This window comes from Psammomys obesus, unplaced genomic scaffold (assembly GCF_907164565.1).
Source record: "Psammomys obesus unplaced genomic scaffold, mPsaObe1.curated_primary_1811, whole genome shotgun sequence".
Classification (NCBI taxonomy): Eukaryota; Metazoa; Chordata; class Mammalia; order Rodentia; family Muridae; genus Psammomys; species Psammomys obesus.
In genome coordinates, this window is record NW_026596039.1 from 19,929,571 (window position 1) to 19,945,429 (window position 15,859).

Here is a 15,859-nt window from a genome sequence, read left to right on the forward strand (position 1 = left end):
TAAGAGTAATGGGGGAGAGAAGCACAGTGTAAGAGTAATGGGGGAGAAAGAAATTTAGATGGGGTGGAAGTGAGATGTGAGCCCAGACCTGACAGAAGAGGACTCAAGTATGCTAGGGGATAGAAGAACAGTAAAGAAGATTTTGAGATGGAAACAAGTTTGGCACATTGAAATACTGCAAAGTATCATGAAATATTTTTTTCTTTTTTCAAAAAAGCTAGATCTCTGTAGATTAATATTCTGTTGTTTGCCTATTTAAAAGAAGAAAGGAAAAAAAAAATTCCTGAAAGGCATCTACTAAATCAGATCTTCAGAAAAGCTCAGAAAGGTTCATGAAACACCCTGTTCCCTGTTTGTCTGGAACCTCCAAGAGAGCAAACTTTGATTGATGGTTCTTCTGTATTTCAATATAATACGATTTCTTGGTGAAACCCTCCATTTTTGATTGCTTTTTTTTTTTTTTTTTTTGTAGTTTGTTTCTTCCAGTAAACTGTCGGTGGTAAGATTAAGGACCAGAATCTCACTCCATTTTTATTACTGGTTCCCAGTAGTGAGTAAAATATTAATATTTGAGAATACATAAAAGAATGCTTTTAGTGAGGAAGAGGTGAATTATAAGAAAGAGCGGGATTTGTAAAGTATGGTCCCTTGTTGCCTGTTTAATTTGCCTTCTGTAATATTTTGGCTATTCCTAGTTACCTCATTTTATTTTTCTTATCTCTGCAGGATCAATAAGCCAAGAGCTGAGGATTCAGGCGAATACCACTGTGTGTATCATTTTGTCAGCGCTCCTAAAGCAAATGCCACCATTGAAGTGAAAGGTACAACCTATCAAAGGCTTCAGTGTTAGCCTCTTGTCCCTACTGAGAATTCACTCACTCTAGTCTTCAGAAATTCTTATTTACATTTTGAGAAGCAATCTAATTTATGGCTAAGACCACAGGATTAGAAGCCTGACTGCCTGGTTTTAAATCCAAATTCCATTATGTACTAACTGTGTAACTTCGGCAAGCTACGGACTTCTATGCTTCCATTCCCTTATTTGTAAAATAAGGGCATCAGTAATGTTTTACTCGATACGTTTGGTAGGAGTAGTAATTACAGTAGACTTAGCTAAATGAAATTACTGTTTCATATGTTAAAATGTTTAAGGTAGCATCTTATATGACCCAGCATTGTGTAAGCTTTAAAACCTTATAGGTTTGAGTATATAGGTGTAAAGTGGGCCTGGCCACATTTGTGAAAGTACATTGTACAAGTTTATTATAAAGCTATTTTTTTTTTTAAGGAAATCTGTGAATGTATGTTATCTTCAGTATGAAGCTATAGCAAAGAGTTTCACAAATAGAACTATATAAGTTGGAGCTACCTAGTAACACTAATCTTAGTTTTTGTTTCATTTACAAGGAGAGGCTGAGACCCCAAAAAGTGAAACTGTTGTGTCCTGTAATGAGTTTGTGTCGGAGACAGCCTAGAGTCCAGGTCTTGACTTCCCAGTGCAGTATTTTTCCCTTTGTTATGATGTCTAAAAAGAGGCAGAACTACTGTTTAAGGTCCTATTTAGGAAACAAAGTTTTAATTTTAGTTTTATTTTGTTGAGGAAGAACTGTACAAAGACAAACTTGTGCTGGAAGGACAGATTTGGGAAGAAGAAAGGACCCAAACAGTTACTTAGTTCGTCTTTAAAATATTTGGAAGATTAAAAATGCAGATTGAAGAAAGAGTCACTTTTAGCATCTAGTACATATGAAGGGAAAGTAGTGTCATGGTGATCCTGTCCTAACTTATCAATTGATAAAGGCATTGTCAGTGCCACCTCTGGCTGCCAGATTAAATTCTGACTTGTGGAGTTTTAGTGGTTGCAGCAGGTCACAACAGGCCAAGACTTGTTGCTTGATTTCTTTCAAATTTTGAAGAGTGCCGCATTTGTTTAAGATGAGAATGAAAGGTATTGGAAGACATTTTCTCTGTGTCAGTAATGGACCTTCCCAACTATAAGTGAGCTGAGCTGTGTTGAAGAGATTTTGACTCCGTAGTTGAAGCTTTGTGTCATTTCTGCTTGAGCTCTTGGTACTGTCCCAAGGGTTGTGGGAAAGGATAGGTTTATTAATTTATTTGGGATAATTACACACAGTTGTAAGTACTGAATAATTGTAATTTTTATGGATTTGGCAATTTTGATTTATAAGCAGTACTTTAAGAATGCAAAAAAAAATTCTCTTTTTGTTTAGCCGTCTAAACAAAAAGTTTAGTGGGAGAGTTTAGGGCTGGTGAGATGACTAAGTAGGTAGAAGTGCTTGCTGTGCAAAGCTCCTGGTTCAATCCTCAGAACTCCATAAACTCCATAAACCAGCTCTACGGTTATTCTCTGACCTCCACATGCTCACCATGCTTCCGGTGCACACAACAAACACACAGTAGTAAATAAGTCTTTTTTTTTGTTTGTTGTTGTGTTGTTTAAGAAGGTGGGGTTCAACAGTCTCATAGGTGTCCTTCGTATTTCTGTAGCAGATATGAAGTAATAATGAAGAGGAGCAGAATGTAGAAGGCTGCTGGCTTGGTTTTTTAAATAGAAGTTACAACTTGTGTATTTTGGGGAGTGGCTCAGTGAAGTCCTTGCTATTGTCAGCATGAGGATCTGAGTTTGAGTCTCCAGAACTCACATGAAAAAAGGGCACATGCCCCTGCAGTCCCAGGTCTACGGAGGAGGATCCCTAGTTTTTGATCCTGTCACAAAAATATAATGTGGAGAACAATTGACAAAGACACCCAGTGTTGGCTTATAGCCTTCACTTGTATGCACAGTTGCACGTGTATCTGCATGTTAATTCATGTGCTGTCATGTTCAACTTGTTTAGTGCACTGTTAATTTTTTTACTGTACTATAACCCTGTGAGGAAAATGAGAGCAAATAGTGATATCCTGGTTTAAAAGACTGAGAAATTTCTGTTATGTGAAACCCTAAGTCATTGTGAGTACATTGATCAGATACATGTATAATATATAGTGTATTAAAATTTCTAAGGAGTTTTAGCTTTTGTATTCTCTCCCTTAACATTTGGATAAAAAAACAGAGTGTGTAATATCTTGAGTATTTAAGGTTGTTGATAGTTTAGCCTGGTAAAGTTTAGGAATGTTGAGCTTTTCTATGTTAAGTTCAAAAAGCTTTGAATAAACCCAGGATCATATTGTAAGCTAGCTTCAAATTGTGGTTTTGACTTAAATTTAGAGGGAAGTGTGTTTTAATTCTAAACCACTGTCATGTATAGTGTATTTCATCGGTGCCTCTGAGGTAGAGTTAGAGTCAGTTGCCATTTTCTAGCTGCAGATTGTGAAAATCCTGCAGAACAGTAAAAGGTTATTATACTTGAAAATTTAAAGATTTGGGGGAACATAAGTGACCTCTTTGCTGACAGAATCTTCAAGGTTCTTCCTCCTGTACAGATTTAACTTAACCAGCTCTTTGGAATAACGGAACTCCTAAATACTTGTTGACTGAATTGTATAGTCAGTTCTTTTTCTTCACAGTGAAGAAAGGACATGTGTTTGGGTGACCATGCCTCTTTCTTTATAGTTCACACATTGCTTTTGAGTAACTTGGGCTGAAAGATGGCTCAGTGGGGAAAGTGCGTGCTGGATGAGCATGAGGGCCTGAGTATGGATCCCTAGTACCCACATAAAAAGTTGGGTGTGGTAGTGTGGACCTGTAACCCTAACACTGGGAGATGGAGACAGAAAAATCCCTGTGGCTTGCAACTGGCAGTTCTAGTCAGTCACTGAGCCCTAGATTAGTGAGACACATCCTGCCTCAAAAAGTGGGGTGAAGAGTTACAGAAGACAATACCCAATGCTGACTTCTGACCTATACACACATGTGCATCCCTCAAAATAATATTTGTTTTTTTACCATCCTCGTCTTGTAGGATCTGTAACCCAAACTGGCCTCGTGATCCTCCTGCCTCAGAATCCCTCCACTTACCTTAAGTATTTCACAAGCAACTTGAGCATCTGTGGGGACAGAAGAAAGAACAGGACTGGCTAAGAGAGGGGAAAAAGTTGTGATAATGTCCTGAAGTCTTTCTTCCCTGGGATCTGCCAAGCTTATTCACAGGAGAGCACACTTCTCTAGCTTCTCTAGTCTCTATAGCTTTTTACTATAGAGACTGTGGCTTACAGGGACTATACATACAGAGGACTCATTGATATTCTAATAGATGCTGTAACTTTTTCTTCATAGTTTCTTAATCCTTTGCCTGTTTCTGTTCTTGACCTGCCTTCCTTTTTTTGAACTGATGTTATTCTTCTGTCTTCCCTGCTTAGCTTTTTTTACATGTGAATATTTTTTTTTAGGATGAAATCCCAGGATTTCTGGAAGAACATGCCCTGCTTACAGCTGGTCAAGATAGTGCGTGGTGATGATGACTGTCTTTATTGAAAGGAGTAAAGTAACATCATCTCACATCTGTATAGCACCTTGAACAAAAACAGCATTTTCATGGGCATTCATTCAGGAGGCTGCCCAGAAGCAACCTTTAGGCCGCAGCTGATGTAAAAGCTGGTTTTGACTCCAAGTTATTTCTACATGAGAAGTCTTTGAAAGCGTAATCATAGTATCTTTGGGGCATTAAGGAGCATTATCTTCAGCTCAAATAACTATTCCTGCTCTACTCTTAGAATGCTGCTGACCTTCATAATAAGAATAGCTAACATTTTATACTTACTATATGTCAGGCAGAGTTTGTCTCCCTTAGCCTTCACAAATGTACGGAGTAATAGTATATCTACTAGGCTGGTGAGAAAATAGAGGTTTTGTGGGCTTAAATGACTGGCCTAGTGTGGCTGAGTTAAGTAGTGGGTACCCTGCTGCCACGTTCAGCACAGTACAATTGAAAGGCCTTTGACAGTTAGAGGAAATGGATTCTCTCTTGTTCTGTAACTAAGCTTACCACAAGCTTGACCTGTCTACTTTTCGCCTCTGGGCCCTATCTTTCCCTAGTGTCAGATGAAGCAAAATTAAGACAGTAATCTTTAAGGTTCCCTTATAGCTCTAAGTCTGTGTTACCTTCAGTTGGACATAGGAGAGTTTAAGACTGAAGAAAATGAATTCTGATCCTATTTTTCTCATGGCAACAACCAACTTCTCAAGATGGGGAATGATACCCAGTGTATCTTATACCTTTACCTGTGTAATGGTATAGTTCTTTCTTACAGTCTCTAACTTTTAACATTGGTGCTAGAAATGGTTTTATTTTTATTTAATTATTAACTGGGGATGGTGGACAGAGTCTCATGTATACGAAGACTGGCCTCCAACTTACTGTGTAGTGAAGTATAGCCTTGAACTTCTGATTCTCCTGCCTCTACCTCCCAAAGTGCTGGGATTATTAATGGTATGCATTACTGTACCTGGTTTTAATGTGCTAGGGATTGAACCTAGAGCTCATGCATGCTGAACAAACAGTCTACTGAGCAATAGCTCCTAACAATGAATAGTTAGACTAGTGTTCTAAAACTTAATTTAGTTTATCTGAAATGCCTGGACCTGAGACCTCTAAAAGCACACCACAAAACCAGTCATAGTGGCACATGCAATCTCAGGTCCTTGGGAGGCTGAGGTAAGAGAATCACTCAAGTTTACCAGTTTGAGAACAGCCTAGGAAACATAGTTAGACACTGTCATTAAAAGGAAAAAGAAAGAAGGAAAGAAAAAGAAACCAGCTCCCAGAAAACCCAGCACTCAAGGTGGTTCCTTAGACTATGGCCAAGTTTATAAACCACTGGCTTGAGTGTGCCATCTCAGTGATGTTACAGAAGGCCACACAGCTCTAGAGTAGTTTGAGTCTTCTCACCAATAAAGAGTATAGTGTGGAATAGGCTGTTTGGGACATAAGCCTACATCTCCCTGGGGCCAGTCTCATATGTCTTTGGGGCTTAATTATTGGCCTTAAGTTAAATCTTAACTCTTCTCTCTGCCTTCTGTCAAGCCTTTATTTTGCCTGTGGCTGAGATGTCTCTGGGATTGGATAAGTTGCATAAAGGAAGCAGAATGTGTTTTCTTGGAAATAGCTCACTCATCGACAACACATTTAAGAGTAGATTTTCTTTGAAAATGAGTTCTTGATAGATTAAAAGCTTATTTTGAAAGGTGAACACCAGAAGGTTCTATATGTGAAGCCTTACACCTTTCTCAGGTCCATTCTGTTAATGTGCATCTCATCTGAACAGTGTTTTGCTTGCCTGAATTGAGACTTCCTCCAGCCTGTAACCTGACAGAGAAGTTGGTTGCCTTTTCTAAGAGCAGTCAGGTTGGGCATCAGAAGATGTGGAGAAAGGTGTGTTTGCCCTTGGCTAAAGGTCCAGACTGCTGAGGTAATAAAATCATGTCAAGTACTCTTGGGTAGCTAAGTCTCTTTTGGAACTCAGTAATATGTGACTAGAACATGTGACCAAGAAGGCAGAGCAAGCTAATTCCCAAGTTAGGTCAGAAAGGTCTTCTAAAGGAGTCTTTGTTGCTTTTTTCTCCTTATTCTTGCTACTCGGTCTGTTTCCCCTGAGAAGGGAAGGAGCTTTTGCTCTGTCTCCATATGAAAGTTTAATTAACTACCTCAGACCAACAGGAACTAGTTAAGTAGTATTAAACGTCAAGCCCATATAAAGCAAAATACTACAATAGACCATTAATCAATACAGTTTGTCATTGTCCTGAGTAAGCTTCATTTGAGCTATAGTGAAAGTCCTATGAGCAGGTAAGAAGAACACATAAAAACTAGCATCTCTTTCATTCCTGCTACTAGTAACTCAGAAGTCTAAGGCTTAGGTCTTTCCTTCATGGAATGATAGATAGTCTAAGTGAATTTATTCATTCATTTATTCATTTATTTATTTATTTATTTATTTATTTATTTATTTATTTATTTATTTATTTATTTTTGTTCCTTTTTGTTCTTGGTTTTGAAGTCTCACTATGTCTCTTAGTATCTTGGATCTTTTTTTTTTTAACTTTTTAAATGTTTTTATTAATTACACATTATTCATTTTGTATCCCCCCATAAGCCCCTCCCTCCTCCCCTCCCGATCCCACCCTCCCTCCCCTTTCTGCATGCATGCCCCTCCCCAAGTCTACTGATAGGGGAGGTTCTCCTCTCCTCCTTTCTGATCTTAGTCTATCAGTATCTTGGATCTTACTATGTAGACTAGGCTGGCCTCAGATGCAGTATAATCCTCTTGCTTCTACCTCCCAAGTTCTGGGATTGTAGGCATGCACTATTCGTATCCTTAGTGTTTATTTCTGAATGAGTTCTCACCATCTGTTAGATTAGTATAGATGTGTGATATAATCTCTTTAAGGCCTTTGTGAAATAATGTATCAGTATTGGTCCCATTTTATAGGAGGAAACACTAAAATTCAAAAGATTTTATTTTATATTCAGTGTTTTTTTTTTTTTGTTGTTGTTTTTTTTTATTCTTCTCTCATATATTACTTCCCAACCACAGTTTCCCTCCCAGTCTGTCCCTGCTCCATTTCTCCTCTGTTTCTCTTTAGGAAAGGGTAGGCCTCCCATGGATATCAGTCAAATGGCATATCAAATTGCAGTAAGACTGGGCACCTCCACTGTTATTAAGGCTCGATGAAGCAACCCAGTAGGAGGAAAGGGGTCCCCAAAAACAGGCAAAAGAGTCAGAGACAGCCTCTGCTCCCATTGTTAGGAGTACCACAAGACCAAGATACACAACTGAAACTGATGTAGAGAGCCTAGGTCAAACCTATGCAGGCTCTCTGGTTGTCAGTTCAGTCTGTTTGAGCCCCTAGATTAGTTGATCCTGTGGATTTTCTTTGGTATCCTTTACCCCTCTGGTTCCTACAACACATCTTCCATAGGATTTCCCAAGCTCTGCCTAATGTTTGGCTGTGGTCTCTGCATCTGCTTCCATCGGTTGCTGCATGAAGCCTTTCTGATGACAATTGGGCTAGGCACAAATTTATGAGTATGTATAGCAGGATATCATTAGAAACCATTTCATTGACTTATTTTTTAGTTTTTACTTTTTTGTGCCAATCATGTTTGGTTCTATCCTATGCTTCTGGGCTATCTATCCTCTGGTTCTTGGCTCTCTAGGCAGTGTCAGGAGTGGGTTCCCTCTTTTGGCATGGGTCTCAAGCTGCCCAGTTATTGTTTGACCACTCCCACAATTTCTGCACCCCCTTTACTCCAGCACATCTTGCTGGCAGGACAAATTGTAGGTCAAAGGTTTTGTGTCTGGGTTGATATCACAATCCTTCCACTGGAAGTCTTGCCTGGTTACAGGAGATGGCCAGTTCAGGCTTCATAACCCCCACTGCTAGGAGTCTTAACCAAGGTCACCCTCATAGATTCCTGGCAGTTTCCACTGCACGACGTGTCTAGCTTGTCCCTGAGATGAACGCCCCTCAGTTCCAGCTGTCTTACCTAAGTACTCTTTTCCCCTCACCCATCCCTCCTTTTCCCTCCCTACTCACCTGCAGTCCACCTGCTATGCCTGTTCTGTTTCCGCTTCCCAGGGAGACCCACGTGTCCCTCTTTGAGCCGCCCTTGTTTCTTAGCCTGTGGATTGTAGCACGGTTATCCTTCACTTTACAGCTGAAATCCTCTTGGAAGTAAGTACAGTATTTTGTCTCTCTGGGTTTGGGTTACCCAACTCAGGGTGATTTTTTTTTTTTTCTAGTTACATCTCTTTTCCTGCAAATTTCATGATTTTTTTTTTTTTTTAACACTGAGAAATACTCCATTGTATAAATATAGCACATTTTCTTTATCCATTCTTCAGTTGAGGAGCATCTAGATTGTTTCTAGTTTCTGGCTATTAAGAGTAAAGTTTCTCTAAACATAGTGAGCAAGTATCCTTGTGGTAGGGTGGAGTATCTTTTGGTATTTGCTCAGGAATGGTATAGGTAGGTCTTGAGGTAGATCAATTTCCAATTTTCTGAGACATCACCATATTGATTTCCAAAGTGGCTGTAAAAGTTTGAACTCCCAGCAGTAATGGAGGAGTATTCTCCTTGCTCCACATCCTCTCCAGCAGGAGCTGTCACTTGAGTTTTTTTTATCTTAGCCATTCTGACAAGTATGAGATGGAATCTCAGAGTTTTGATTTTTATTTCCCTGATGGCTAAGGATGTTAAACATTTCTTTAAGTGCTTCCCAGCCACTTGAAAGTCTTCTGTTGAGAATTCTCTGTTTACATCTCTACTCCATTTTTAAATTAGATTATTTAGTTTGTTAATATCTTGAATTCTCTCTATATTTTGGAAGTTAGCATGGTCATCTCATTATATGATAAGAAAGCCTTTGACAAAATTCAACACCCCTTCATGCTAAAAGTCTTGGATAGATCAGGGATACAAGGAACATACCTAAACATAATAAAGGAAATATAAAGCAAGCTGATAGCCAACATCACATTAAATGGAGACAAAAATCAAAGCCAATTCCACTGAAATCAGGAACAAGACAAAGCCGTATTCTCTATATCTATTCAGTATGGTACTTGAAGTTTTAGCTAGTGCAGTAAGACAATTTCTGAAGATCAAGAGGCTACAGATTGAAAAGGAGTAAGTCAAAATATCACTATTTGCAGAGGATATGGTAGTATACAGAAGTGACCCCAAAATTTCTACCAGGGAACTCCTACAGTTGATAAACACCTTCAGTGAAGTGGCTGGATACAAGATTAACTTAAAAAAAAAAAAAAGAACAAAAACCCAAATCAGTACTTTCCTATATACAAACAATAAATGGACTGAGAAAGAAATCAGGAAAACAACTCCCTTCAAAATAGCCACAAATAATATAAAATATCTCAGTGTAACTTTAACCTAGCAACTGAAAGAGCTGTATGACAATAACTTCAAGTCTTTGAAGAAAGAAATTGAAGAAGATATAATATAGAAAGTTCTCCCATGCTCATGTACTAGTAGGATTAACATAATAAAAATGGCCATGTTACCAAAAGTAATCTACTGACTCAGTGTAATCCTAATCAAAATTCCAACATAGTTCTTGACAGACCTTGAAAGAACAATACTCAACTTCATATGGAAAAAGAAGAAACAAAAACAAAACAAAATAAAAACGCATCATAGCTAAAACAATCTGTATAATAAAAGAACTTCCTGAGGTATCATCACCTCGGATTTCAAGGTCTGCTGCATAGCTATAGTAATAAAAACAGTATGTTGTTGGCATAAAAACTGACAGGTGATCAGTGGAATCGAAGACCCAGACATAAATTTACACACCTTCGGATACCTGATTTTTGCCAAATAAGCCAGAATTATGCAATGGGAAAAAGAAGGCATCTTCAACAAATGGTGCTGGTCTAACTGGATGTCAGCATAGAGAAGAATGCAAATAGATCTCTTATCTATCACTCTGCACAAAACTCAAGTTCAAGTGGATTAAAGACCTCAACATAAAACCAGATAGAACCTGATAGACGAGAAAGTGGGGAATAACCTTGAACATTTTTGACACGAGACAACTTCCTGAACAGAACACCAATTGCGCAGGCACTAAAGATTGACAATTGATAAATGGGACTTCATGAAACTGAAAAGCTTCATAAGGCAAAGGACACATCAATAGGACAAAATGGTAGCTTACAGAATGGGAAAAGATTTTCATTAACATCAAAAGATTTTAAGTGACTGGTTGTTTGCTCAGTTGGTAAATAGAGGCTTGAAAGCAACTAGGTAGCTTTGATCTCTAAATTCAAAACTTTGCTCTTTATATTATGTGGCATAGTTAAACTCTGAGAGGTTAATAAGTCTCACTTTATGTTTAGAGTATTTCATCATATATGCAAGTAAGAATAATGTGAGAAAATGGTTTTTTTTTTTTGCAATTTTCACTTAATCATATTGCATATTTTAGTTGTTTTTTTTTTTTTATGTACTCTGTTCTGTTTTTTTTACCCCTAGTAAACTACAAAATGCGTGGTTTCTGGAGTCAGTCATGAGTTACATTTCAGCTTTGTCTTTTACTAGCAGCATTATGTGAGACATCAATTAATTTCCAAGCTTAATTTTTCCAATTCATGAAAATGGAGGAATGTATGCTTTGTCAGTTGGTGTAGCTGTTATCTATTACTTGTTCTGGAGTCACCTGAAGGCTTGACTAAATAAGACTTAAGGATCTGTTCTCAGAATGGTTCGCTCACATTTATTTTCATGGTCTCCCTTCTGAAGGCTACTACAGGTGAGTGCTCCTGATCATACCATCACACACCCCTCAAAGCATGGTGCTTTTATAAGTAGTTTAATAGACTCATGTAGTTTTACTTACCATTTTACTTGATTAGAAGGGAATCATTAAATTCAGTCCCAATTCAGCAGAAGGAAAATGAAGTTTCATCTCTTGAATGGCAACATCTGAGAACTTGGTTGAGCCTAAATAGTCTCTTACTGGTACTCTCACAGAGTACCTGAGTGTCTTGCTGTAGGTCGACTGTCCTGCCCAACAGGTGAAGCAAAAGCAGGCTTGCTGATTGAGATGCTACTGTAAGATAAAGTGTTAGATCTTTGTATTGATTTAAGGCTAAAATGATAATTATTATAGCCATTATCTTCAGGGATGGGCTAGCTTGATTTAAACTGTCTTTCTCTCTGCCTAGTGTAGTAGTGATGCGTTTCCTATCCAAAGGGTGACTAGTCAGGCCCTTACTCTTTGAAATACATTTTTATGCAGTCTTTTTGCTATATCTATAAACATGACCAATAAAGCGTAGTTGGGGTTAGCTAGGCCAGCAGTAGCCTTTAAGGCCATGTTCCCATATATAAATAGAAGCCTCTATAGAATGGCTTTATTACTGAGTAAATGAAACAGAAAATTGTGCTTTTTTTTTTTTTTTTTTTAACTCAAGCCTGGAGTGAAGACCGTTTCTTTTCTTCTCTCTGTTGGGACCATTTAAGTTTGAGTCCTTTCAGAATCAGATTTGATAAGAGGCTCTGGAGCTATATACCAAATCAACGTTTGCCCTTCTAGGTCAGCAGTTCTCAGCTAGTGGATGGTGACCCCTTTGGGGTCAAAGGAGCCTTTTACAGGAGTCACATATCAGATATCCCATGTACCATATATTTACATTACTATTCAAAAAGTAGCAAAATTACCGTTATGAAGTAGCAATGACATTATTTTATCCTTTGGGGGTCACTACAACATGAGGAACTGTATTAAAGGGTCACAGCATTAGGAAGGTTGAAAACTACTGTGTAGGTTGTTTGGATATATACTTTAGAGATCCTGTGTTAGGGGTTTTTTTTGTTTTTTTTTTGTGTGGCTGTAATAAAAATATCAGAAACATTGTAAGGGAGGAAAGGAAAGGTTTATTTTGCTCATTTCAGAGGAATTTCAGTGCATCATGGCAGGGAAATTGGGGTGGGGGGATGGTTCTATCATGGTTTTGCAAGCTTAAGGTAGTGGCTTGTTCCCATTGAAGCAGACAGGAAGCAGTATATAGGCCAGAATCATGAGGGGGTAAGCCCTACCTCTTGTGACTTGTTTTCTTAAGCAGTGTGTCCTAAAGGCTGTTTAGTCTTCAAAACTGTGTCACAAGCCAGGGACCGAGCACTCAAAAGATGAACAACATGAGAATAGTTAAGCTTCAAACCACAGCAAGCTGAATCACTGAAGTCACATAGTTAATGGCATTAGGTAATAGTTCAGCATAGAGACCAAGTCAAAGAAGAATAAAAGTAAGAAAAGATGTATATTCTGTTTTCTCTCTTAGATCATTCTCATAAGTTATCAAAGAACCTGCCTGACAGCTAAAGTTGGATGCTGTCTGTATCTTTTTAACAACATTTAATCAATTCCTGGTTTTCATTATCATTATTGCCTTCTTTCACAACACAGCAACAAACAAAAACAAGTTTTCTATGGTCTTCCTTACCATAGTAACTGGCAGCTCCATTCTTGAAGTTACTCAAGGAAGAAAGATCTTGGAGTTATCCTGAAGCCTTGCTTTTTTTTTTTTTTTTTTTTTTTTTTTTTATGTCCCATGTCTAATTAACAAATATATGAGCTCAGTGTATAAACTACACCAGTCTCTTACCTCTCCTCACTGCTGCTACTACCATCATGTGACTCTTACTCTTCTTGTCTGGATGCCGAGTACCACTCTGGTTGGTCATAGGTATTCTTGTTTACTGTAAATTGTAAACTCTTATCTAAAACAAGTCCATACCTGCCTTAGGTATGGACTTTTTCTTTCCTGTAGTGTTCTTCCTACAAGATAACTTATGACCTATCCCATAATTATTTTCACAGCTGAGCTAAAATATACCTAAGCAGAAAGGCCTTACTTGACTCTTGTAAGATATGCCTTTGGTACCTTTGGAGGTACCAAACAAATGTGTTAAGTCAGAAAAATGCAGCTGGAGAAGATGGTGGTTCTTCTGCTCCTTCTATATATTGTTCTCTTGGATAGCATCTTGAGTGACCATATATCGATAGAACTTTGCTTGCCTTGAAATGCTTAATATTTTATTTTGTTTTGTTTTTAGGTTGTACTTTAATTACAATATTTTTTTTCCTTTTCTTTCCTCCCTTCAAACTCTTCCATATATCCCTCCCCACTCTCCTTCAGATTCATGGTCTCTTTTTTTCATTGATCGTTACTGAGAATATATAATAAATGTAACCTGTTGATCCCATATGTTGTTACTTGTATATTTATTTCCAGGGCTGACCGTTTAGTACTGGACAACCAATTAGTGTGTTCTTCCATGGGGAGGACCACTTTCCAGCTCCCAGCTTTACTCAGTTGTCTGTGGTTCTTTGGTAGGGTTGAGGCCTTGTGGGCTTTTTTTCTCTATCCAGTTTAATATGTTTGTTATTATCATTCTTGTTCAGCTTAAGTTTGGGCAGTCATGTTCATGAGACTTCGCAGTTATAGCTTCTGATGTTACTAAAAGGCACAATCTCACAGCAGATTTCTTGACCCCCTGACTCATTGAATCTTTCCATCCTCTCTTCTGCAATGTCCCTGAACCTTAGGTGTGGGAATGTTTTGTAGATGTATCCTTTGGGGTTGGGCTTCACAACTCTGCATTTTGATTGGTTGTGGTTTTCTGTGGTGCTCTTTGTCTATGGGAAAAAGGTTTCCTTGATGAGGGTTGAAGCCTGCACTTACCAGGCTGTCCTCTGCGGAGTATGTGGAAGTATGGCATGGTGTTGGGGAGTGGAGGCAGCACAGGGGGTCCTATGGATGGATACACATCTGTAATATTTTTTGACTGAAGAAATCTCTGAGAAAAAGTGATCAGTAGATCAGAGTAATGGCAGAGTAACTGTAGAAAAAGTGCTTTTATGGGAGCAGCCTGATACTCCTTGGGTTGTAAAGAATTTTTATGGAAAAACAAAAGGACACTTCTTTGGTAATGTTGAACCTTGGAAGCATTTCACAGAGTGGTACTAAAGCAAATTATAAATGTAGCTTGGAACACTACCGATTCCATTTCCATCTGAGGTGCCTCTGGAAATTGCATGCAAGTCAAATCTGCTTGGAAAGCACTCTGTGGATTGTAGGACTTTGGATTTTTTTCTAACCCTCCCCCCAAACAAACAAACAAACAAACAAACCAGTAGTTCAAAGGTGGTATGTGGTAGCAGACCATGATTTGATACTGTTCTCCCGGATTTTACAGTTTCAATGGATGTTTGAACGTCTTACTTACCTATTTAAGAACACTGGGAACTAGGCAGGTCCAAGAATTATCTTCATTTGATAAGTATAGATCAAAGCACAGAAGAAAGCTCCAACTCGACTAGAAGTTGGACCAGTGCCTTTTGATTCTCTTTCCTACCTGGGCCAACAAAGAATACCTGGCCTACTTTTGAGTTTCATTGCTTTCAGATGTCTTGTCAAACCTTAGTGGAAAATATAATTAGGATAAAAAAATTTAAATTCAAAGAATTAGTTCCATATCAGGCTTCTTCAATCCTTAAAGCTGTTCTGAAGCAGGCATTGTTTATTTCTTAAGTGAGCCTTAAAAGTGGAAAATAATAGCCTCTAGCATGTCTGCATCTTGAAATGCTCCAGATATTGGGCTCTCGAGATTGCAGTAAATTGGCTGGATGTGGAAGTCATCATTTTGTTGTTGTTTGGTTGGTTGGTTTTTTATTTTTGTTTTTGGTTCCCTCTTTCCTAACATGGTCTTATGTATTTGAGGCTGGTCTCAAATCCTTTTTTTTTCCCCCCCTCTACCTCTTAAGTACTGAGATTGCAGGTATGAACTGCCACACCCAGCATTTCCTCCTTTCCTTTCCTTCTTCCAAACATCCTTCCTTGCTTTCTTTCAAATTCATGGCCCCTTTTTTCATTAATTGCTGTTATATACGTGTGTGTGTGTGTGTGTGTGTGTGTGTGTGTATTCATATATATTCCTAATAAACACAACCTGCTCAGTTTGTATAATTGTTACTTGTATGTATATTTTCAAACCTGAACATTTGGTATAACCAATTGGTGTGTTTTTCCTGGGGAAGGCTGTTTGTCCCACTGTCAGCATTTCTTAGTTGCCTTTTAGTTCTTTGTGTAGGCTTGAAGACTTGTATTTCTCCATCCATTTTGGTATATTTGGTATATCTATTGTTGGCCTCATTCAGCTCATGTTTAGGCAGTCATGTTGTGAGACTTTGGGTTTATCTTCTGGCATCACAGAATTTTTCTATTTTTGTTTTTGTTTTTTTTTTCTGCAAAGATCCCCGAGCCTTAAGTTTTCCATGGGTGTTTTGTAGCTGTATTCATTGGTACTGGGCATTACAGCTTTGTATTTTCTTTCTTTCTTTCTTTCTTTCTTTCTTTCTTTCTTTCTTTCTTT

General features: G+C 38.2%; 1 protein-coding gene across 2 annotated transcripts in view; it reads left to right on the forward strand.

Annotated features, from left to right (window-relative positions):
- Nptn (neuroplastin) overlaps window positions 1-15,859 on the forward strand; it is a 77,319-nt gene that overhangs the window by 44,513 nt on the left and 16,947 nt on the right. For both annotated transcript variants that reach the window (XR_008721792.1, XM_055621787.1), the window contains exon 4: window positions 727-821. Coding sequence is in view for 1 of the 2 variants with exons in the window: in XM_055621787.1 (XP_055477762.1) it covers window positions 727-821 (95 nt within the window). In the remaining variant the exon portion in view is untranslated. The remainder of the gene's footprint in view (window positions 1-726; window positions 822-15,859) is intronic.